This window comes from Gymnoscopelus microlampas, assembly GCF_963454915.1.
Source record: "Gymnoscopelus microlampas genome assembly, chromosome: 2".
Taxonomy (NCBI): Eukaryota; Metazoa; Chordata; class Actinopteri; order Myctophiformes; family Myctophidae; genus Gymnoscopelus; species Gymnoscopelus microlampas.
In genome coordinates, this window is record NC_139939.1 from 49624216 (window position 1) to 49649779 (window position 25564).

Here is a 25564-nt window from a genome sequence, read left to right on the forward strand (position 1 = left end):
GAGTGATTGTCAAATCTCAACAAAGCTTTCTCATTGTGACTCTGTTTCTGATTGTAGTTACTCTACATTTCCATTCATTCGTTTGTTTTTCTCTACAGTACGTTCATGAGTTAGGTATTCACTAAAGCCACGTAGTCCTATTGGTCCACTAGGATCGGACCCCTGGGGGTCCGGAGGAGCTGTCGAGTGATGACTGGGAGGCTCGTCGAGTTAGGGAAGCTAGTGTGGGATCCACCAAGGAGGAAGGTGGGAACAGCTTGTACCAACCAATCACTGTGCTTGATAAGTCCAGTTCCTCCAATAGGATTTGTGCAACTCCCATGAAGCTTTTATGGTCCATGCGTCCGTAGTCTCCCCAGACAATTACCTGTAGGCAGAGACGATAACGTACGACAAAATCACTACAAATCTGTTCGGCACACAAAACAAATCATTGTTCTTCGACGCTTCCATAATACTGTACCTTCAAGATTGGTGCTATATACTCGCACCAAAAGAGGTTCCCCTATTGTTATTTAGAACCATTTCTGTTTAGTGCAATAAGGAATAAAACAGAATATTTTGGTGCCCCCCCCCCCCCGCAAACATTTAAAATAAAATAAAATAAAATAAAATAAAATAAAATAAAATAAAATAAAATAAAATAAAATAAAATAAAATAAAATAATAATTTAAACAATTTTGTTTAGTTTTTTCCAACATACCTGTAAGACTTTGCCCTGAGGGCTTTCCTCAAATTGCAGTGCTTGCTGGTACAGCGGGTCAAGAGTTTTCCGTGCAATCTTGGTTTTCTTTTTGGCTACGTATGCTCCATTATTCAACAGATAGACCTTGACATATGGAGCTGAAGATAGAAACAAAACGATAAAAGAACCATTAGTGAGAACAATGTTATAATCTAGATCAGATAATTATGGCTGGTTATGTCTTTATGGCAAGCAACTGCACAGACCAAGCCCCATAAGGCAATCCATTGGACATTATATAATCATTTGTAAGGCCTAATTTGTACGAAAATACAAAAAAAGTTCAAGAAGAATTAGATATTTAGAAAAAGTTTTTTTTCGTCACATGCATAAAAATCCACTGTGTTCATTTATCCTTTGGTAACTCTCCAGAGTTAAAGTAACACTGCAGGACTTTACTGCATAAACTGTATAATTTAGCCTCAAGCATTTACGATGTTTAGTAGCTTTCTAGCATCTACAGATAAAGTCTAGTCTCTTTACCTGGGAGGTTTTTGGATCCTGGCTTTTGTACAAGTCCCCGGGCTCGAATAACCTCCACCTCCAGTTGACCCTTCTTGTCCATCATACCAATCTGAATGTCACCTAGGATTCAACAGATCAAAGAGACTGATTGGCTACGATGCATATTAACGATGAAATGAGATCTTAGGGCAGCGATTCCCAACCTGTGGGCCGGGGCCCACTGGTGACCACAAGTGGGCCTCCGAAGAATAATATCATCAACTAGAAAAAGACTCCACCAGGTCAGGTAGGATAGTGTGGGGCAACAATGTTCGGAATTCGCCAATCAGGCTGGAATGTGAAAGATCAGGCGGATCAGACGGATCTGTCTTGATCAGTTTGACTATAGAGATCATGTGTACCGATTTGCGTGATGTTTGGTTACAATCTGAAGGAGTAATATATATATATTTTTTTTATATAAGTCGGCATCCTGGTGGCGCTATAAAAGGCAGATGTGAAAAATGCAGGGCAGAGTTTCCAAGGTTTTCCCTGACCTCTAGGGAGTGCACATACAAAAATTTATCTTTTTTTAAATAAACATGCTCGGAAAATGCATGCCGCCCATCTGGCCACTTAAAACGGCAGCCGATAGGCCATCCATCTCAGTGGTCAGATGGGTGGGCCGCGATCGCTTTCAAGATTTTCAAGTGAACCCTGATCTAGAAAAGGTTGAGAACCAGGGGTATATACAGGGTAGAAGCTAGAATCAAAGAGACAAAAGGTAGAGTCACTAACTACGCCTGTCTGCTCTCTGAGTTTAAATAATTTTCGCCTTTCTTGCCAAAGAATGAGGTCAAATGTTAACCCATTAAGATCGGGAAAGCATCTGTCACTTTAGATTTTAACCACTTTAACCATTATCTTATACCTTGGCTATTCTTTGGAAAATCATGATTTTTCTTTTCAAGCGAACATTTGTAACTCCAATCTTTGGTTCTACAAATGTCCTCTAAATTCGAAAAAAAAATTGAACAAACTTATGTCGCCATAATCAGTGGTTCTCAAACTTTTTCATGTGAAGAACCCCCAAAATTAAATGTATTTAGCCGGGGACCCCCAACTGAAAATATTTCTTTCCAGGGACCCCCAAGAAGCAAAGATTTTAGTAAAAAAATATATATTGATATTCAAAGATTTGCACAAATTTTCACGAAAAAAAAAAGCAGATCTACAAGCTCAGTGCGGCACTCGCTATTTTTTAATAGTCAAAGAAATCTTAAAATGACACAGATGCGTCCACGGTCTTAATGGATTAGACACTGTGCCATTTTCCTTGGGATTTAAAACACACTGCATCTGTGTTGGTATGTCTTAGCATGCATATCCAACAACAACAACCAGTTTCGCTGCCATTATAGTAATTATAATAGTTCTTGGCTGTACGTCTGCGTATGTTATTGGAAAAGACAGTGGAAAAACATGATGTATTTGCTTATGACTTGCAGCCTACATTTAAGTAGACTGAGGCATATTTTGTGAATATAACTTTACTCTGCCCTCAGATGTATTAGTGGGGACAGATATGATACAATTGTGTCCTTTATGAAAAGGTTGGTTGGCCTTCTCTTGTAGAGAGGTGCAACAAACGTTGTTATTTTGTATATTTTGAAATCCCTTCTTGGAAAGCTACCTCTGTACAGTACATCACAACCTTGAATTCTGGAACCTATACAGTAATGATTGCCTTTAGTTCATAGAGTCCCCGGAGCTTGCACTGAACTTGGTAAAACTGGTTTCTCCTACGATGCCCCTAGCTCTTGGAATGGCTTTCAACACATTCTAGAACTTAAGGTTCTTCCCTCTCTAGATAGATGCTTTATTGTCCTTGCGAAAATTCATTTTGTACCAAGCAGCCATCAGGATACAAAAAAATACACAATGCTACACAGCTCCTCTCTTACAGAGAGGAAAATAGAAAAGGCTACCAGTCAATAAATGTCTGGCAGAGTTTAGAACCTGATTTCTAGCCATTGTGTCTCAGGCTGTAACTGTTTGAATTGAATTTTATCGTACTGTGATTGATGCTATGTGATTTGTCTGTTTGTTTTATTTGCATTTTATTGTTCTGTGATTCATATGTTTGTTCTTTTGCTTGTTTTAAATACCTGTAATCTCAACAACATTGAAAATGAGGGAAATCTTAATTGTCTTTTCAAGAATAAATAAAGGTTTGAAATGAAATATATAGAAAAAAAGACAAATACATTGATATGTATATATATATATATATAATATATAATAATAATATATATCATAATAATAATAATATATATCATAATAATAATAATATATATAATACACTTACCTATGGCGGGTGTAGCCAGTGTTTGCCTGCCCACTAGCTGTGCTGGTCCTAAGCCATCCAGGAAGTCACTGAACTGACTGTTGGCCCCTAGATTCACTCCAGAGAATATCAAACTGAAACAAGACACAATTAACCTATATTAGACTCTCAAGAGGGAGCACGTAAGCAGTCACACTACCTAGATAACATTAAACACTAAGCAACTTGTGCAATTAGGCCAAACAAGACATGTGGCACAATATAATATGATAGATACTTTTAGCAGTCCTTGGCCTTGGAATAATCCAAATGAAAAAAGGGGTTTTGGAGGGGTCTCCAGAAGGACACACACTCGAAGGCATGTTAATAAAACAAAAGAGATGTTGTGGAAAGAGAGCAGAAGAGGAAGACTGTGGTTTACTGACTTCCCCTCTGAGTTGTAGCTGTTCATGCTGCCATTGTTGGACTCTCTGCTTGGCTGTCGGCTCATGTTCCTGGTCAGCTCCACGGCCATGCCCGTCTCCGTGCTCCTCTGAATGGGTGCACCCTTCTCTTTTTTACTCTTTCCCTCTGGAGGAATGGAGCAAACACAAAAGAAAACAGTTACAAGAGTTGTTTCCATCCTTTCTATCTTTCTTTCTTTTATTTATTTACCTTAATTTGCTGACACAGATTTGCAGGGAGCTGCCCAGTACAACCACAGTTTCCTAGCGCTCACCATTGTGCATTCCCAGTGATCAACTTGTAGGAGTTCGAGCACTTTCATCCACATTACTTACTTCCTCTGTTGATATTTTCCAGCCAGAAACTTTAAGGCACCAGTTTGTCTTTTTAACCACATGAACCCATAGCATCCCTATTCTGGGAATTTCATACTATGTGAGCATTCTGGTGAAAATAGGTGAACGTTTGGCAAAAATAGCAGATCTACAAGCTCACAACGTGCCACGTTGCCACTTGTTGAGTGCTTGTTGATCGGCTATTTTCAGCGAAGAGATTTTGTGTTGAGGGGAAAAAAGGAGGCGACCAATTATAAACCCCTGGGGGAACCACAGTTGGTATATAACCCTTAGGATTAAGTCCATACCTTTGAACAGAGGAAGAAACAGGAAAACTGTTCCATGGTAATAAAACCAATTATTTTTTCTTTCTTTTTTGAGTAGCCAATTATTTTCGCCCCTGTTTCTCCCAATTTAGTAATTATGCCAATTAATTCCTCACACTGGAGTTCCCACCGGGAGGACATAGCGTCTCCGTCCTACATTCCCTTCTGACAGGCGGCAACAGCCAGTAGGAGTACGTGCGCCTCCCCCGAACACGGCCAACTGTCTTCGTAAGACGCTCGGCAAGCCGAATGCACCATGGTGGATTCGAACCCCTAGATTCTGTGGTGGTGGTGGGCAGGTACTTTTTCCCTGCGCCACCCAAGCACCCTTAAAAGCACTTCAGACAGCCTTCTTATAGGCTGGGAAGAAATCACAATAATGTTAAAGAAATGGCCCATATCTCAGGACACTAATTTGACCATTCCCTATTTTCCTCATCGATTGTTTGTTTGTTATCATTATACCTGAATAGGTTCTTACACTGGAATGCCTCGAGATAGAGACAAGATAGAGAACAGAAAACAATGTGAATGCTGCAACATCTTAGACCAGGATAGATCCACCTTCCGGCTCATCATGTCTCTTGGTGCACATCATTTAACGAGGAAAGTCTAACAGAAAAGTGTGGATGTATTCTGACAATGGGGACTCAGAATAACCGCATTAACATTCCAAACGTTTTCATGATATGTATGGCTCCGTATTTAAATTACAACATGAAACTTTAAGGTCGGTAAATGCCGGGAGCGTATATTTTGTGCGATTCATTTGCATTAATTTAAACTGCTGTTCATGTTATGAGTAGGCTACAATACATCCACACAGAATGCAAATATAACGCATCAATAAAGCAACGTATTTATTTTTAGAAACAAGGTCAACTTTTCGCTGCAAATAAAATCATCAACCTGTATGAATGAGGCAACCTGTATGAAAGAGTAGCGTTATAAGAGATATTCTATTATCTATCTATATCATACTGTATCTCGATCCAAAACAACCCTTGAAAATTAATAGCTTGAAAATATAGATCATTATACAGTGCAGATACAGTATATCGACTTATTACAGAACAAAGAAAACACAACATAACCTGTGCTGGTGCTGTATATAGGCTACCATGGCATACCGTATGTCATTATAATTGCTATTATAATCATATCATTACATAACATAACATAACAAACGAAAAGCAACTCTTCCTTACCTCAAGTGGCTCTCATCCATTGTGAACACACAGTTTGCCAGGGTAAGATACACTTTCAGACAGAAGACTGATTTCAGGACTATCTCTCCTCTGCTCTCTCTGCTCTATAAGGGACAGAGCCCCCTCCCTGCCCAAGGCCCAATTTTCACTAATGGCTTTTTCCGTCTGTGCTATAAAGAGGAAGAGCACAGCACAGGCTTTCTGAGTCCCGGTGCGTCTGCCCTCACTGAGCGCTACGACTGCAGGGAGCAGGGCTTCAAGGTGCTCTCAGTTAAGGCCAGTCCACACACACACCAACGCAACTCCTTGCAACAAAACCGTTTTAGAGACCATTGCAGACTGGTGCCATTTGGGGATAATGGTTGCAAGTAGTTGCAAGGAGTTGCAGTTGCAAGGAGTTGCATTGGTGTGGGCTGGCCTTTAGAGAAGGCCATCTCTAGAAAGTCCTTTAAACTCATGAACATCAATGCTTTTTGTTTTTGTTTTGTTAATATGAAAAACATGACAAAGGGAACATGTTTCTGTACATTGTGTGGCTCTATTTTCACCTTATTCATTGGTCTAAGTGGTTTCAGTCAACTGACTTGTGATGGCTACTTGACTGTATTAAGGTTCGAGTGACATAAATGCATTGAGGGTTTTATTTTCTATGAAATACTTGCTTCGTTGCATCATAGCCTCTTTTCCATTGTTGTGTTGGTTTTGACTCATCAACTGTACCATCTAAGTTGCTGTTATGCTTGAAACCCACCAGGCGCGCAAGCATAAGTGCACGGACACTCATTTTCTTCCGTTCTCACTGGCTGCGCATGGATGCTCCACTCGCGAACGTGAAGATTTTTTATCATTGAAGTGCGTTGACCAGATGTCCTGCTGTGGCCAGGTTTGGCGAGAACAGTCGCGCACAAACCTCCGCACACAAGAAAACGTGTGAGCAATGCTTTTTTTGGTGGGTTGAACTCTGTGCACATTAAATTACTATTAGTGTGCAGTACTTCCTATATTTATAAGCCTCTCGGTTGGTCTGTCTATCTGTCGGTCCTACATTTTCAAGTGCAAACCAAAAGCTGGTCACAGCTTGTTTGTCACAGCAAGTAGTCAATTCAAATCAGCCACCATCAACATGCAATTAATCTCTCAAGAACAGATTCTGCTCTCCGCTTGAATCTGCCGGGGGGTTTCGTCATAACGTGTACGCACTGGCCTACAAGTGGGCGTGGCTTCAGATCAGGAAGCAGGCCGCGCTTTACCCAATCAAATGTAGTGGGCGGGATTTACTGTCTGCTCTCGCTTCCCACTGAAAACAAACCGAAACTCATTTAACAATAGCGTCCTCGGAGCAGACAAAACCACGGAAAGATATTCACATTTTAACTTGCTCTTTCATCATAGAAACAAGTGGGCTTATAACCAAAACGATCCATGTTCTCTCGGAGAAGTGGTGTTAGTGTTCCGTGTATAAATATTGTTAGTGGGAATGAAAACATAAGCGCACCACCGGAAGTGGAGCGCTGAGGGCAGACCAAAAAACCCGGTTTCCTTGCGCACGGGTGCTCCATTTAGCTCCCCCCAGAGCCAAGTGAAAGAGTAAAAAACAGCAGAGGGCGCTGTTTTTCCTTTTTATTTGCAATGGGTTCCCAGATTGACATGCAATTAACACCAGTTAACCACTTCACCACTTAAAGGGATAGTTCACCCAAAAAAAATGTTTTTTCTATTAATTACACACACCATGAAGCCTTGAATATATGGAGATGTTTTTGTCGCATTCCTAAGCCAATAATTTGATGACCGGCGGAAAGATGCAAATGTCTCCGGTAGGAGACTCAAAGTTGACACTTTGTGTCTCCTGCCGGAGCCACCGCTGGTCATCAAATTATTGGCTTAGGAATGCGACAAAAACAAAAAAATCTCCATGAAGTCAAGTCTCCATGGGGTGTGTAATCAATAGAAAAAAAGGATTTTTGCAGGTGAACTATCTCTTTAATCACAAAAAAGTCAATTATTCAGTCATTATTTCAAAAGATCCGATCTACAAGCTCACAACGCATTGTGATGTGACGAGTTGTGACCCTGTAGAACTGCTATAGTAACATGGTCCAAGTGTTTAGTATTGAGGTCTGAGTGCTACCAACTCACCAGGGCCACTGATCTGGGACGTGCTGCGGCTACGGCGGTTGCCAACGATGGCCACCACCCGGGCACTGAGGCTGGACCGCCTCTTCTTGCCACTGCCCACCGTGCCCAGCGCTGTATCTGATTGGCTGCCATCAGTCCGTTCCTGGGTGTAGATCTCGCCACTAACGCTGGAGCTTTTCAGCATGCTGCGGCCTGCCGACGCGCGCATCTGACGGCTGAGAGGAAGGTGGGAGGAGAAAAATAGCGAGGGGGGGGGGGGGGGGGGGGGGTAAGAAAACTGATTAATAATCGACTTTGGGCATGTCATTATACATGTAGGTGAAAAAATCTACTTACTCAAAGATCAACTTTTTTCATTGTTTTTGTATGACTTTCTTTTTTAGTATAAAATAACATGGGTATGATTAGTCATTAATATGATACTGTATATACATAAAAATATAAAATAAATATACATTTAAAAAGCACGCTACTCAATTATTCGAAGCATCAAAAAAGTTATAGATAGAACTATACTTAGACTGTACTAAGAAAATAATCAAGAGTTGCAGCGCTAGAGAGAGGGGGTAAGAATGAGCTTTAACCTGGCAAGAAGGGCTGAAGTCTGTTAAGCTTTCTGTGAATGCTAACATACGGTACGGTACAGAAGGAGAGAGCGAAGAAGATTCAAATTTATAGCATGGTTTAATCATAAATGACTTTAATCCAATCATGGTTCATTCAATAACTGGAAATCCCCAAGCAGGGGAACACTAACAACTATGACAATCAGCCACAAATGAATGATAATATAATATAAGAAATGTAATATAATATAATATAATATAATATAATATAATATTATAATATAATATAATATAATATAATATAATATAATATAATATAATATAATATAATATAATATAATATAATATAATATCATATCATAATATAATATATCTTTATTTATCTAGACATTCTCTGTAGAGATAGTATGTAAATGTTTTTTCTTTACTATCATATTATTGTTGTTTATAAATGTTACTATGATGCTGCAATGTCAGAGGAGCCGAACAAATATAATGTTTACTCTTATGTACCTGTACAGAGGACTTTACAATAAAGAACATTGAACCTTATGGAGGCACATTTCTGACAGTATTGTGCTACAGTATAATGTTTCTCATCTGTTCAGGTTCCATCTCCTCACGCGACCTATCAGACGGGGCCAGATGCTGCCCAGCGCTCCGCGGCGCCTATTAGGCGTTCGGAGGAGCTGCCGCAAGTCTATGCCCTCAGAGGGGGTCAGGGTACTGCAGGAGAGGGAGAGCCCGGCTAAGCTGCCCATGTCACCCATATCAACTATCCTCCCCGAGTCCACTACAGCCACGGACCACCAGTGGCCCGGGGGAACCTGTGGCTGACCAGAGAGGGGCAGGTTGTTCTGAGGACGCTCCTCTGACCCCTGCAGAGGGGTGAGGGAGGGGCGCACAGCGGAGGGGAAGGGTGGTAGGGGAGAGTCTGTCTCTGGAGGATGGAGGAGGTCATGGCAGTGGCGGCCGCACGGGACACATGCAAGGAGGGATCTGAGACATGCACTGTAGACCACACACACGCACACGCACAGGTATGCACGCACACGCACACACATACACAGCACCACGGACATGAGAGCCAACATTGACAAATGTATAACAACAGAAATGTTTACAATATTATGTACACAAACACTACACATACAATATACATATATATATATATATATATTCCAACCATTAGGAAAATCACAATAATATTTTGGGGAAATAAGGTTTTCTGCATGTGATTTTGAAAACAGAGAAAAAAGAAAAAAGCATGCTGTTGTACACAGACGAGTGACAGTCCAGTTGATTGAAGTGACAATGATTGGAATGGAGGAGACCCCTCACACCAAACACCACACAACTGTAGGTCAGACAGTATTAAATGAAGGAAAAATTAAGTGTGGACGAGGAGGAACGGTATAGTGAGTGACAGCAGCTGAAACTGACAGGATGTACAATACTGATGTAAAAAACAACACAAAAAAAACACTAGCATACAGCAATAGATCTATGATGTTGAGTGACTGTCAATGTACAGCCATTCTGTTGACTTTTTAATTCTGCCCCATTGTTTACACTGACAGCGCACTCTCCTGCATCTGTCTCTATCTCTATCTCTCTCTCACACTCACTCACTCGCTATTCCTCAATCTACCTCTCTCTTAGGTTCAACTCCAGAAAGTATGTCAAAAGCTGTTGGGCTGCTACAGTAGGCTTTTATAACGCTCCATTTGGATTGATCTGAGCTAAGGCCTTCTCTCCACCTCCCAGACCTCAGAACATTAGCTAGTTAATAAGCTGCACTACATCACCACCTGGGCCACTGAGGACAACTGGGATAGGGTCGTTTGTCCATGCCAGCACTCTGTTAACTGGTCGGCCAAAGGGGTAGGGGTATCGCTCTCTCTCTCTGCATGCGTGTGTGTGTGTGTGTGTGTGTGTGTGTGTGTGTGTGTGTGTGTGTGTGTGTGTGTGTGTGTGTGTGTGTGTGTGTGTGTGTGTGTGTGTGTGTGTGTGTGTGTCTGTGTGTGTGTGTGTGTGTGTGTGTGTGTGTGTGTGTGTGTGTGTGTGTGTGTGTGTGTGTGTGTGTGTGTGTGTGTGTGTGTGTGATAAGAGAGAGAGGAAGTGCTTGTATGCGTGTACGTACTGTACATGTTCTACTATAGAGGTACGTATGGAGGTCATGCATGGTAGGGTTACAGTAGGCAAGCCAAGCTAAATCTAAAAGCCCATCTAAAAGCTCGTAGATTTTGAAAATGATGCGCTGAGACTTTCACGCTTTTTAAAAGAAAAAAGCCGATCTACAAGCTCGCAATGTGTCACCGAAAGCTGAAGTATCAAGTAGGGTTAAAGTGGTTCAACTGTTCCTCATTTTGCTGGGCACTCACTGAAACCACCTCAAAGACCCCTGGGGATCCCCGGAACCCCACTTTTAAGAACCACTGGCTTTACAGTACCTGGACTCTGTGCTGGTGTCTCCGGTCACTGTGTGTCTCCTGCGCTTCAGCTCCTCAGAGAAACGTCTTTTCCCTGCTGACTTTCTCTGACTTTCTTTGTCCTCCACACTCTCCACACTGTCCACAGTACCATTCACCCCCCATGAGATCCTCCTGTCCTTCTTCTCCTCCTCTAATGACTTGGACCTTGGAGTCCATAAGTTCGATTACCGCGTTGTGTGTGTGTGCGTGCGTGTGCATGTACAGCACGTATAGTCGTTTGTAGGTTGAGCGTGTACGTGTGTGTTTTGTTTTTGTACATACAGGAGCCCAGACCATGCAGGAAAACAGAAACGTGCAGCAAATGTCATGCAGAGAAAAAAAAGACAATGTAAATTAGCATGCATGAAACAAGGACAGATTATCATCCCAACCGCCCTTATTATTGTTGCATTGTAGATGCTGTGCAAATGATATTCCTGCAACTCAGGTCAGTGCACTGAATTAAGCACAGTGTCGGTTAACTGGATTTGTCCTTCACATCGATCTCAAAGTCTCGCTTTACCAGACGATCTGAGGTCTCCTCCACCTACAGACACGCCTCCACCAGTCACCAGGCCAGTGTTGATTTCGTCGACTAAAACTATGACGAAAACATTTCGTCCACTGCCTTTTTTCACTGACGAAAACTAAATAAAAACAAAATAAAAACTAAGCTATGATGACTGAAACTATGACTAAATATACTGACAATTTCGTCAACGAATAAAAACTAAAATGTTAGGGAGGGACTAGTGGAGAAGAGATCCAGTAGAACTAAAAGACAAGTCATTTTATGTTTGGTTGTGCTCGGGTGTTCGCCCTGAAAATAGCAGATCACATCTTGTAGATCTGCTATTTTCAGCATGCAACCAAGTGTAAAATCAGCCATTATGACGCCATCAAGGCACCGCCAAAATACATTATAGTCGACTAAATCAAATGTAGATTTAGTCGACTAAAACGTTATCTGATATTTAGTCGACTAAAACTAGACAAAAACTAAAACATTTCAGATGACTAATATATGACTAAAACTAAATGGAATTTTATTCAAAAGACTATGACTAAAACTAAATAAAAATTTGCTGTCAAAATCAACACTGCCGCCTACCGACACGCCTCCACCAGTCACCAGACGTATCGGTAGGCGGACCCCTCCTATCGCCTGGCAACGTGAGACCATGGCTAGAAGTGTATTGTAGGATTTAAGCAGCGTTGACCGACCTGAGCCGCCCCCTGGGTCGTTCTGATTGGATGGACATGTAGCTGGTGCTGCTGAGGCGGGAGGCACTGCTGGCACGGGAGATGGCCGACACGTCACTCATATCACTGTCCGATGACCTGGCCGACACGTTGTCACTGCTCCGTCTCTGCTCCGCGTACATCTGTGGTGCAAGAAGGAAAGTTTGGGGGGGCGAGAGAAGTAGTTGGTGAAAAGAGGAAGATTGGAAAGGTGGATGGTTCCGGTCAACCTCTGGTCGATCATTGCAGGACAGGAAAAGTAACGGAGGCCATTGAAACTAAGTAACATTCAGAGCTGCCGTCTTAATATCTCAACATACAAAGTACGGGGAATGAGGATAAACACTATATCCTCAAGGTGTAGTCAATTGATTATTATTTTTATTATTTCTTAACCAGAATACAAAATAACAGGCATCACAAAATATACATGTGCCCCCCTCCGTCCACCCACCCTACAAAAACCTAAATCTTCTATCTAGTATACTAGTCCATACCCGTTGGGTATATGAGCATCGGGGGACCATGACAACAGATGGGCATGCGCAGCAACGGCGCAAAATATGGCAACACTGATCCCAATCCCATAGCCTGGGGGACCATGTAGAGTTGGACAGTGTTTCCAAAAAAGGCAAATAAACAGCTTAAAGGACAACTTTGTTTTTTTACAACCAAGGTTTATATTTTAGCTTGTAATTAAAGTCAATAAATGATGAGTGTAATCTTTTTTTCATTTACTGCTTTCAATAGTTTTAGCATTTTTTGCGATATTTTTTACAGTGGGCGGGGGCATTCTGTCCGGTGGCTAAATATGCCTTTTTTACACAATAAAAAAGGTCCGGCTGTCTGAGATGGCCAGATGTGAGTTATTGGGGGCTAGAAGAGCTACTGTAAATAATAATAAAGAAAACGCCGGGTTAATGTGTTAAAAAAATACATATTTAGCCACCGGACAGAATGCCCCCGCCCACTGTGAAAACACTGTAAAAAAGATTGTGAAAATTGCTAAAACTATAGAAAGCAGTACATTTAAATTTTTTAACACTCACCTTTTATTTACTTTAATTACAATCTAAAACATAAACATTGGTTGTAAAAAAACAAAGTTGTCCTTTAAATGTGGGTAAAGTGAAAAACAGGCTCCCTAACGGTGGGCATTGGCTAATGATGAATGGCCATGTGCAAGTGCAGAGCAATTGCTTCAGCCACTGAGGAGAACCAAGCACTTCAGACAGACTGGCATTCCGTTAATTATATGTAGGATATACAGTATATCCAATATCCCAGTTTATATGATTTTTTTTTTAATGCTGCAACTCTTGCCATTTCGGTAATCCATTATGGACTGAAGGCACACCCTCAGTTTTCCATCTCCTGAGAAGAATCTGTCTTAGAATAGTCCCCACTCCTTTGGGGTGTTACTTTGTCACTGTATCTATGTATATATATGCACATACGTACATGGAATTCGTCTTCAGCTTTTTACCCATCCTATAACTAGGAGCAGTGAGCAGCCATTTGCTCAGAGAGCCGACGGGGAGCAATTAGGGGTTAAGAATATTGCACGGGGACACACATCGACACATTGCTGGCCTGGCCTGGAATCATACCTGGGACAACCAGGGGCTCTGGCTCCCAAGATGGGCTCACTAACCACTCAGCTATGGCCACCCCCATGATACTAGTTTGGAGTGGACCCAATGTATGTGTTTTTCCCCTCCCAATAAGACTGATCCATCACCTAAAACAAATAATCTGGGGTTGAACAGAATGTGGGTCTCTGAAATCTTACAGAGATTATCCTAGCACAAAAGTATTGAACTTTGTCACAGGACCACAAGACTTTAGGTGAATGTCCTTGGACTGCATCACCCGCAGTTTAGCATGTCTCTTAAGCCAAATCAGCCAAGCCTAAACAAACTGTAGGGAGTCCAGTATAAGCGATGTATAATCTTAAATTGAATGACGTGCGCCCTTGCATCCCTTGACAATGTTTTAATGTTCTTGGTACAAATCCTATCCCACTCCTCGTCATCCAATTTCAGGTTCAGGTCCCTTTCCCATGTCGTCTTGGGAGCTGACACGGCCCCATTACCCAGGCTCTGAATCATCATAGAGTAATACACGGACGCCTCGTGGCCTTTCCCATAGCTCATTAATACTTTATCTAATAACTCCGCTGCTTTGGGAGCTGGTGTACTAGATACGAAGGTCCTCAACAGCAAAGAAGAACTGAGACCTGGGTATTCCAAAATGCTGTACACAATCCTCAAAAGAATCCACTTTAAGAAGGCGCCCCAAAACTCATACTCTCAGAATTGAATCCCCATTCAACCGTAGCCTTTTCTGCATCTAGAGAAATGGCGACTACCGGAGACAAGACATCAGATACCAACCTTATGATATTAATGAATCATCTTATGTTAACCACTGAAACCCTATATCCTTAGTTGACGGGTGTCCCCCAGAGCTCTACACTAGATCATCTAGTATTTCCCTTTACAAACTCTCTTTGCTGAACAAGCTCACAAAGTGTCGCATCCGGTTTGCTATGATTTTGGAAATTATTGTGACTATTCTGAATTAAAGAAATTGGGTGGTATTTCTTACAATCATAAGTTTTTACCCTTCTCATGAACAAGACCAATCACTGCCTGCTTCAAAGATGGCGGCAGTGCACGCCTCTCGCGTCATCCCAAAATCAAAAAAAAAAGTGCAAGGTGATAGGGCGCTGTGATTGGCCAGTAGCCGCTTTGAGTGGCAGTTGGGGCAAACGCTCTCACCAAAACATGATTTACTATTCTGTCCCTATCGGTACATAACTCGAACAGCGCTGAGTCGGCCCAAGGGAACTTCGCAACGTTTGGCACAGCAACTCGCTCGCTTTAGTTGTAGGCAGAGGCACTTCCGCGTTGGCCACAGAAGGGGGCGTGGTTATAGCACAACTGGTATATACTTTGGAATGACGCACCCCTCTCTAATGCCTCAATATACACCTGTAAAAGAGATGGAGCTAGCTCTGACACAATTCTCCAGTATAACCATCAGGCCCCAGTGTATTACCTGCAGGCAAGGCATCAATCACCTCTATAAGATCCTCCTTAGAGTCAAGAAATTCTCTTGGCTCTTCTGTCAATTTAGGTAACCCTAGTGGCACTAATAACTTATGAATTTCCTCATCAGTAGAAGTGCAGTCGAAGCCGAGCTATAAATATCAATGAAAGTTTCTTGAAATGTCTTGATATCTACAGTAAATATGGCACCAGTCAGGGACCTGACAGCTGACTTCCTGCCTTGTCCACTGAAATAAATGTAATTCCACCTTCTGGTGGATCAGTTCTCCCTGGCCGCTATGTGACATTCATCACTTCAGCTCTATTTTGGCTCTATTTTATTTCCTTTTATTTCTAGCAGTTCTTGTGCATTAATCCTTTTATGGAACAAAGTATGCTGCTAATGCGTCCTTTAAGCACAGCCTTAAGGGCATCCCATGACACCCCACTAGATGGCACAGAGGACCAATTAGTCTCTAATAATAATCTTTATTTTTTTTAAAGATTTATTTTTGGCCTTTTTATGCCTTTATTGATAGCACAGTAGGCTGACAGGAAATGGGGAGAGAGAGAGATGGGGAGTGACATGCAGCAAAGGACGTCTAGATCGGGAGTCGAACCTGCAACGCACTATCAGGCTACATTGAGCCTCGTGCCCAGACTGCTACAACAGCGATCCGGGCCAATAATAATCTTTTAGCACTGTCCTTAACCACTCGATATTTGCAGTTTCCTGTAAAATAAATGAATTAAGACACCATAATGTCTTCTTTTACATTGAGGCAACAGGTCTATGCACACGCAGGCATGATGGATGGGGTCCAATAACCACTTTCAACCTGGTGTCCCTATTTTGGGACAGGTTAAAACAGGCTATAACAGGTTGGGCAGGTTAAAATATTTCAAAATGTTCATAATAAGTGAAAATTGCAGATCTACAAGCTCACAACGCGCCGCATCACGACACATTGTGAGCTTGTAGATCGGCTATTTTCACTATCTGTGATACGACAAAATAATTACAGTATATACAGGGCTTAAGTGGTTAACAAATTGAAATGAAATCCCTCATTTAGGACAAGTGCATGTCTGGAACAATACAAGAAGTCTCTTTACACAAACTATGCTGGCCCAAAACATTTCTGCACACACAGCACAGTTCCAGCAACTGTCATGAATGAGTACTGAGACCTGCCCAGTATATTTCAGAGTCATTTTGGTTTAGTTTGGTTTAGTTTGGCACAGAAACAGTACATAGATGGATGAAGACATATTATTGATGCTGACCTCCCGTTTGGTCTTGAGGTCTGTCTCAGGGTCGTGGGAGGCTGAAGGCCTGTAGGAATGTACTTTCATCTGCAATTGTCGGGCTCGCTCCTCTACTGCAAGGGCTAGGAGAGAGTTAGAGAGAGAGAGAGAGAGGGAGAGAGAAAGAGAAAAGAGAGAGAGAGACAGAGAGAGAGAGAGAAAGAGAAAAGAGAGCATAAAGAGAAAGAACAAGAGAGTATAGAGTCCAATTGGACTAATGCAAGGTAATAGGCATAGGGAGAGAGCAGAGGATGCAGGAGCCATTTCTAAACACTAGGTGGAGCATGCTGTGCACTTACAGTATTACTCCAGCTATGTGGCTGGTGCACAGAATAGAATAGCTGTGAAATCAGACTTGGGTCAAATACTTACTGCAGATACAGATAGATAGGTGTGGTTTCCATCCAATCATACCAAATCTGACTTTTCCATTGATCTACTATGATCGAAATTGATTTTGTCCACAAACATAGGGCATTGTCCTTTGTAGCACACCCATCTACAGTATCTGGCATTTAAGTACCACAAAGAAAATTCTGAAAAGTATTTTCAAATACTACACAGTAAAATCCTCAATGTTAATTTAGTGTGCAAATGTAACATTGCTTGTTTTCTATACTCTTTCTATAATATGTCATTGCTGTCAGGCAGAAACCTCATATCCGCGTATTTATTTATTTATTTTAAATGAATGCCCTATTTCATCATACAAGAGTGTTGCAAACAAATTGTGAAAATAGCAGATCAGCTATTTTCATAATTTTACTTTTTTTTTTTAAATAATAAAAAGGATTTCCACCCGACAGCGACGATCTGTGAGTTAAATTAACAGTCGGGATTCTAGAGTGTAATTGACCCCGGTCTGCTGGGAAAGGTTTAGAGTAATAGCAGTGGGTTGTGTCAGCCATACATTTTGAGGCAAATGCACCAGCAAAGAGCTGTGAAATCAAGTGGTTCTTATAGAGTTACCTTTTTCACCAGGTTTATTATGTACATGTTCTTCATGGAGCATTAGTAACAGAATGAACATACAGGGTGAGGACAGGGAGGAGAGAACAGTAAAACATTTTTTTTTGACAGGAAATGGATACAGATTCATCTTGAAAATTCCTTGTTATTTCTGTGTGTGTGTGTGTGTGTGTGTGTGTGTGTGTGTGTGTGTGTGTGTGTGTGTGTGTGTGTGTGTGTGTGTGTGTGTGTGTGTGTGTGTGTGTGTGTGTGTGTGTGTGTGTGTGTGTACTGTATAACACACACACACACACGCACGCACGCACGCACACGCACACACTATATATTATTTTTAGAATGCCTATCTGTTCAACATCATTTCTGTTATATCTAATTGCATTTGAACCATATAGGTTTAACTTCACAGCAGAGGTATTTTCACAGCTCCTGTTACTCTCATTAGGATCTAGTCAACAACTGTTCCAAGGTCTATTTCCACACTATTCTCTTTTGGCTGATCCAGCAATACCATTGATGGTGTCCATAAGTGTAACAAGCCCGTACGTCTTGATATATACCATACATGGACTCTCTTAAAGGAGTACAGTAGTTCACCCACAAAAATGACTTATTTCCTATCCATTACACACCCCATGAAGCCTTGAATTCGTGGACATTGTTTTGTTTTTGTCGTATTCCTAAGCCAGTAATTTGAAGACCGGCGGAGACTCAATGGAGACTCAATTGAGTCTCCTACAGCCGGAGACTACTTTAACTTAACCAGTCAGCATTATAGTACTGTCACTTAGTAGCAATGACCATTTAGGGTAACATCTCTGTGTATAAGAAGGGTTAGACATTGGTGCTATGAGTGTGACCTCACAAACACTATGCCTAACCCTAACCTTGACTTATAACCTCACAGAAATAAAACTAACCTAAAACTAACCTCAAAACCCTGTCCGCCTGGGCCAAACACCTGGGAAAACCTGGCCTGGGGCTATGCTGTTTTTATGCTTGAATCTTCTTCACACACACCCTGGATATTGATATCCCCCCCCCCTTCCTACACACACACACACATACACATACACATACACGCGCACGCGCACGCGCGCACGCGCACACACACACACACACACACACACACACACACACACACACACACACACACACACACACACACACACACACACACACACACACACACACACACACACACACAAAGCATACCTTGCTCTATGCTGCTGCTCTTCGCAGGGAGCTGCGGCAGCTGTCTGCCCCTGCGACCTGAAGGGGGAGTCCCCATTGGAGGGGAAGGGCTGTCGTGGGCGTGTGCTCTGATGGAACGAAGCAGAGAGAGAGAGAGAGAGAGACGCAGGGAGATGAGAAAACATTACAACATACATATCTAGTCATCACATCTTGAGCTTAGTAATCCCACAACTAAATCACACAAGCAAGGACAGTGATTACCAGCATTAGAGGTAATACGTTTGGGAAAAGAGAGGATTAGATTTATCAAGGAGATAGATAAAGGAGAGGGTAAAAGTGATGGCATTGAGCTTGTTTACATGCATACAGTATTCTGGTTAATAGTTGCAGTAATGTCCTAGTTCAGTGGTTCTCAAAGTGGGGTACAGGGACCCTCAGCGTTCCTTGAGGGGGTTCCAAATTGACCCTTACAGGTCTGCAACTCTCAGAGTTATGGGGGTCCTTGAAATTAAAAAAGTTTGAGAACCACTGCCCTAGTTAATGTCCTTTTACTGTAATGTAAAATAATGTTACACTCAGATTTACAAATGACAGAAACACTCAGGGATAGATAGGACAGCAGCACAAAGGTTAGGTGGAGATGGGTTTGGCTTGGTTTGGTTTTGGGCCGCAGCATGCACCTCTCCAGCCGTGGTGAATTTGGGGAGGACCCGGCCAGGGCAAAGGGTCTCAGTGGGGCGCCTCTCCCTCTACTACCTCTAAGGATAGAGGTTGGCTGGATACGGCTGCCGTTAACGGGCAGACAACGAAAGGAAAAGAAAACACAAAATAACCCTATGAATGCAGTAAAACTAATATAAACACAAATAACAAAAGAAAGCATGCTCAAAGTAAAATGTACACAATGGAAGTCTATAGGATATCTCAGGAGACATTGAGAAAAACAAATAGGACTTAAGGACAAATACAGTTTTTCCTCAGTCGCTTGGACGCATTTCTTGAAACACATTCCAGTCTAAACAGATATTTTCTTCTCAATTGTCTATGTACTGTACATTTCCCATTTGCCCTGACACAGTTGTTCATTGGATAAATCACTGTATGCAAAATACTAAGTACAATGAGCATTGTTTACAAAAGATATTTGACCAGCATGATGGGTGATTGGAGCGATTGAGTAAATTCCCTTCACGCCATAGAACAGTAACAGAGAACCCATACTGTCAATTCCCACAGGTGCACATTTTTAACACAATACATACAAAATATCATATATAAATGCTAAGGGCTCCAGTGCACTGTTTGTACATAAAAAGCAAGAAGCCTGTGCCAATTGGAGCCGTGCAAGAGCCAAGTGCGTGGCACTGGTGGTGGGGCAGGAGGAGAGGGGCACACAGAGGATAGGTAGGCAGGGAGGACAGAATGGATGCCCAATGAGAGTCAAGAAGAACTTGACTACACTGTTTTTTTTTCTCTTTCTTGCATTGATAGCAACGCGCAATCTGTCCATTTTTGAAGTAAACACTTAGCATTTTGAGTGTCAGGGTTTACACAACGATCGGAAGGTGCTTGGTGATATCGTTGTAGCGATTGACAGACTTATGCCATTTGACGCATTTGGTTATCATTAGTGTGGTTGCCCAACAGGGCAACCAGACTATAGTACTCTATACACTTTATTTCTTTATTTCTTTATAGATAAACAATACTTTACAGCGCATCTCCTCCCACAGTTTTTATCCCCTAATGTTGTGCCATATATCAAAATGACCGTCTAAATCGGGAATCGTGCGCGTGTATAGGGCTAAGAGATTGGTTAAATGGTTTAATTGGTATTGATTTATTAGTGCATTAAATTTCCCCATCCACTTTAATGTAAAAGTGAAAAAATTCACATTCAAGTATTTTTTTCTCAGAAACCGTAAGAGCTAGAGCTACAAAATTTGGAGGGAAGGTTCATAATATTATCCGAAATTATTGAAAAAATAATTAAACCATTCGGCCTCATGGTGGCGCTATAACAGCCCACTTTACCTTTTGGCCTATAACTCTTGAACCGTAGGTCCTAAAATCAAAATTTCTTTTCACCTGGATTCATTGGGTCACGACGCATCTCCCCATATAGGTCACGCCCATTTGCGTCAGGATAGATTTTTTGATATTGATTTATTAGTGCATTAAATTTCCCCATCCACTTTAATGGGAATTGCAAAAACTCCCATTCAAGTATTTTTTTCTCAGAAACCGTAAGAGCTACAGTTACCACATTTGGAAGGGAGGTTCATAATTTAGTCCAAAATTATTAGAAAAATAATTACACCAATCGGCCACATGGTGGCGCTATAACAGCCCACTTTACCTTTTGGCCTATAACTCTTGAACCGTAGCTCGTAAAATCAAAATTTCTTTTCACCTGGATTCCTTGGGTCCCGACGCATCTCCCCATATAGGTCACGTCCATTTGCGTCAGGATAGATTTTTTGATATTGATTTATTAGTGCATTAAATTTCCCCATCCACTTTAATGGGAATTGCAAAAACTCCCATTCAAGTATTTTTTTCTCAGAAACCGTAAGAGCTACAGTTACCACATTTGGAAGGGAGGTTCATAATTTAGTCCAAAATTATTAGAAAAATAATTACACCAATCGGCCACATGGTGGCGCTATAACAGCCCACTTTACCTTTTGGCCTATAACTCTTGAACCGTAGCTCGTAAAATCAAAATTTCTTTTCACCTGGATTCCTTGGGTCCCGACGCATCTCCCCATATAGGCCACGCCCATTTGCGTCAGGATAGATTTTCCGCCATTTTGAATTTCCTTCAAAACACACTTTTTGCTCCTTTTCCTTCAAATTTTGTCCTAATCTCACACAAATCGGTACACATGATCTATGGACCCATGCGGTAAAGATATCCAAACGGCATTTTGATTGTCCTTACCGTTCGTCCGTAAATGGCTTCCAAAGTTAGCGGGAGGGGCCCGTTTGACCAAAAATGCCATAAATCACGAACGAAACGTCCGGTCAATCCCAAATTTGAATCACATGTCGAGGGTGGTATACTAAACCAATCCCCAAAAGCATTTCTACTTTGATCCATAGGGGGCGCCACGAATGCTCAAAATGTAACCGTTCGATGCAAAAACCTTATTTTGGGGGGATCGATCCTCTCAAAATGAAACGCAAGCGATCTCAGGAGTGACGACACAATGTAATTGGCGCAGCCTCCGACGTTATTCCTCCCGGCGTATTCCTCGAGTCCCGGCGGCCGCGTCCCGCGACCGGCGTCGGCGCAACCACACTCTGCAATTTCCCCGGAATTGCGACGCGTCTAGTTTCGATTGTTATAGTTTATTTTGCACTGGCGGTGGTATAGTTTTATGATGATTTGACTGTTTTGGGGATTGCACATACCGAGTTTTGGGAAGGAGGTTAGAGTTTCAAGAAATGCAACCAAGCGATTGAGAAAAACTGTAAGACTATCAATAACATGAATTTAAGCCCTCGTGACACGACAGCATTAAGTAACCGTGGATTGTGATTACAAATGTTCTTCTTTCTATAGCCCTTATGTGTGGAGTTTGTGTGGTGTTCAGTGAACGATCAATATGGAAAAATCAATACGGCAGATTTGACAACCAGCAATACAGTAATTGAATGGATAGCATCACTCTATAGTGAGAAGAGAGGAGAAGAAAGTGAATGGGGGCGTGTGAGAGGGGATGAGATGTGTGAGTGAGTGAGTGAGTGAGTGAGTGAGTGAGTGAGCAAGCAAGCGAGTGAGTGAGTGAGTGAGTGAGTGAGTGAGTGAGTGAGCGAGCGAGCGAGTGAGCGAGTAGGTTAGTGAGTGAATATCAAAAATACTTTTTTAAATTTTCACTTAAACTGTATTATATTTTGACACTTGCTTTGGCAATGTAAACGTATGTTTTCTCATGCCAATAAAGCTCCTTTGAATTGAATTGAGTGAGTGAGTGAGTGAGTGAGTGAGTGAGTGAGTGAGTGAGTGAGTGAGTGAGTGAGTGAGTGAGTGAGTGAGTGATTGTGGTCTTACCTGTCACCCTCCAGGCCTTTCTTGCTGCCCTTTTGACAGTTTTGCCTGTCTGAGTTTCCTGGCTGCCTGTTACAGCAAACCGGAACCACACCAGATAGGGGAGGAGGGGGGGAGAAACAGAAAATGGGGGATGGATAAACAGAATGGATAAACAAAAAAAACAAAAAAATAAACTGACATGTTGGATGTTGAGTGTGAAAATATATATATTTAAAAATGTTGTCTCTCAAACACAGCCAAAGAAGGTGAGATAATTCATCATGAAACGGGGAGAATATGGCAGCGAGAATAGGAGCTGCAGAAAGGAACTATTTTACACAATGTTATGCCACAAGCAGAAACAGGAGACGGGAAAGACACAGCACTATAACCACAAGATCAGAACAATAAATCAGTGGAAAAGCTCTACGCCGTGGTTCTCAAAATGGGGTCCAGGGACTCTCAGGGTTCCTAGAGGGGGTTCCAAATGTACTCTTACAGATCTATAACTTTGAGAGTGTACAAATGCAGTGTTGATTTCGTCAACTAAAACGATGACGCATTTTTTTCAGCAACTATACCTTTTTTCACTGACGAAAACTAAATAAAAACAAAATAAAAACTAAGCTACGATGACTAAAACTAAGACTAAATATATTGACAATTTCGTCAACAAATAAAAACTAGACTAAAATGTTAGTGAGGGACTAGTGGAGAACAGATCCAGTAGAACTAAAAGACAAGTCATTTTATGTTTGGTTGCGCTCGGGTGTTGCGCTCTGAAAATAGCAGATCTACAAGCTCACAACGCGTTGTGAGCTTGTAGATCGGCTATTTTCAGCATGCAAGTGTAAAATCAGCCATTACGACGCCATCAAAGGCCCGCCAAAATACATTTTAGTCGACTAAAACTAAAATATTTCAGATGACTAATATGACTAAAACTAAATGGAATTTTGTTCAAAAGACTATGACTAAAACAAAATCTAAATTTACTGTCAAAATCAACACTGTACAAATGGTACAAATGTGTACACTCTCAGAATTATGGGGGTCTTTGAAATAAATAAAAAAGTTTGAGAACCACTGCTCTACACTACAGGACAACCAGGAGAATAGAAGCGTGTTAGCAGAGGTGCAGCACAGGCTCTAAGGGGTAACAAAAAAAAGGGGGGGGGGGCAGTTGTTGTGGTACCTGTCTTCCTCAGAGGAGGCATGCTCTACTAAGATCCTGGGACTTGTGGGTCTCCTGCGGGGCAAAGAGTTGGAGGACCTGGAGGTATGGATGGAGGGCCAGGCAGAGAGGTAGCATGCCCAGGCAGGAAAACCAGCAAACGTAGATGGTGAATATTGGGACAGTCCAGGGTATGAAATATATAGGGTTGGGCAATTGATATATCGATATTGTGATACAAGACCGGATATTGTTTGGGATTTTGTGATATTGTAATATTGTGATATGGCGTGAGTGCTGTCTTTTCTTTTTCTAAATAGCCAAAACAGCCGATCTACAAGCTCCCAACATGTCGCATTGTGAGCTTGTGGATTGGCTATTTTTGCCATTTTAGAACATTTTTGAAAAGAAAATGATTATCCACATATCGATATTGAGGCATTTGGTCACACATATTGTGATATTTTGTATAGTATGAAATAGTGAAATTATGGTGTGGCAAAAGATAGGAGGGGTGTTAAAGGTTCTATGACATTCATTTTCTTTTATTTTCTTTTTTATGTTTTTTGGGGGGTTTTATGACCTCAATTACACCCAAAAAAACCCTGATCTTTGAACATTCAGTGGATTTTCTGTGGTCTGGGGTTTTCTGAATAATTAAGCTGAAAAGTAATCTGAGATTGGCCCTTGGATAGTGAAGTCACAGGCCATTAATCCCGCCCACTCTCCTCCTCGCCCCTCCCCTCCCCTATCCTTTCCTTTGGGGGGGGCGGAGCAGAGGTGATGATTGACAGGCAAAATCCCTCAACAGCGACACCCGCAGGCAAAGATTTCTTTCTTTTTTCATTGCAGTTGAAAAGGCTTTAGAAATGTGAGAGAAAAACACCTGCAATGGCTCACTAGAGTGGAATTTTCAGTTAAAACCTTTTATACACGTTTGAAGGACCATGACAAAGACTTTGTGTGTTGTAAAATTGAATGTCATGAAACCTTTAATATGCTACCCAGTGAACATGGCTTCAGTGAACCTGTTAGCCGATGGCTCATTGCCGACTTATACTATTGAACACTGCTGCCTCTTGTCACTCACTGAAATGAGAAATATGTTTGATATTCCCTCTGCAATGTCTTAGGGGCAACTGATGGAAATTGGAATGTTGACATTTGACTTCCTAAATCCAAAAAGATTTTTCAGCTACAGCAAGAAATGTCTGTGGCAGGATAATCTTGAGTTGAGGAGAAAAATGTTGCTCAAGTAACTCAGACACACTACTGTGATTGAAATTGCTGTTTGTATGTGCCAAAGGTGTGTATAATACTGCATGGCTTCTTCACTAGTTGCTATGTCTTAACTGACAACGGTCTCACCAGACCAAACATCATGTTCGTAGCATAATACAGTAGCTTTTTCTATGACCGCGGCGGCACCTCTACTCTATAACCCAGTTCATAATGGGTTGAAAACTGATTGATGCATTTCTTTGTGTATGTGTACCGAGATGTATGTGTGTGTGTGCATATGCGTGAACCATAATTCTTACTACAGTTAATGTTAGGCA

At 41.7% G+C, this 25564-nt stretch overlaps 1 protein-coding gene across 1 annotated transcript in view; it reads right to left on the minus strand.

The window, feature by feature from the left end:
* Nucleotides 1-126: 126 nt before the first annotated feature.
* rims1b (regulating synaptic membrane exocytosis 1b) overlaps nucleotides 127-25564 on the minus strand; it is a gene marked incomplete at its 5' end in the record, with an annotated part of 89560 nt that continues 64122 nt past the window's right edge. Inside the window, 13 exons of the mRNA XM_084042593.1 lie at nucleotides 127-367; nucleotides 705-844; nucleotides 1230-1331; nucleotides 3559-3671; nucleotides 3963-4107; nucleotides 7990-8204; nucleotides 11009-11194; nucleotides 12254-12414; nucleotides 16612-16715; nucleotides 18814-18920; nucleotides 19476-19580; nucleotides 22853-22918; nucleotides 24027-24104. Of these exons, the coding sequence (XP_083898719.1) occupies nucleotides 149-367; nucleotides 705-844; nucleotides 1230-1331; nucleotides 3559-3671; nucleotides 3963-4107; nucleotides 7990-8204; nucleotides 11009-11194; nucleotides 12254-12414; nucleotides 16612-16715; nucleotides 18814-18920; nucleotides 19476-19580; nucleotides 22853-22918; nucleotides 24027-24104 (1741 nt within the window). The 3' untranslated portion in view covers nucleotides 127-148. The remainder of the gene's footprint in view (nucleotides 368-704; nucleotides 845-1229; nucleotides 1332-3558; nucleotides 3672-3962; nucleotides 4108-7989; nucleotides 8205-11008; nucleotides 11195-12253; nucleotides 12415-16611; nucleotides 16716-18813; nucleotides 18921-19475; nucleotides 19581-22852; nucleotides 22919-24026; nucleotides 24105-25564) is intronic.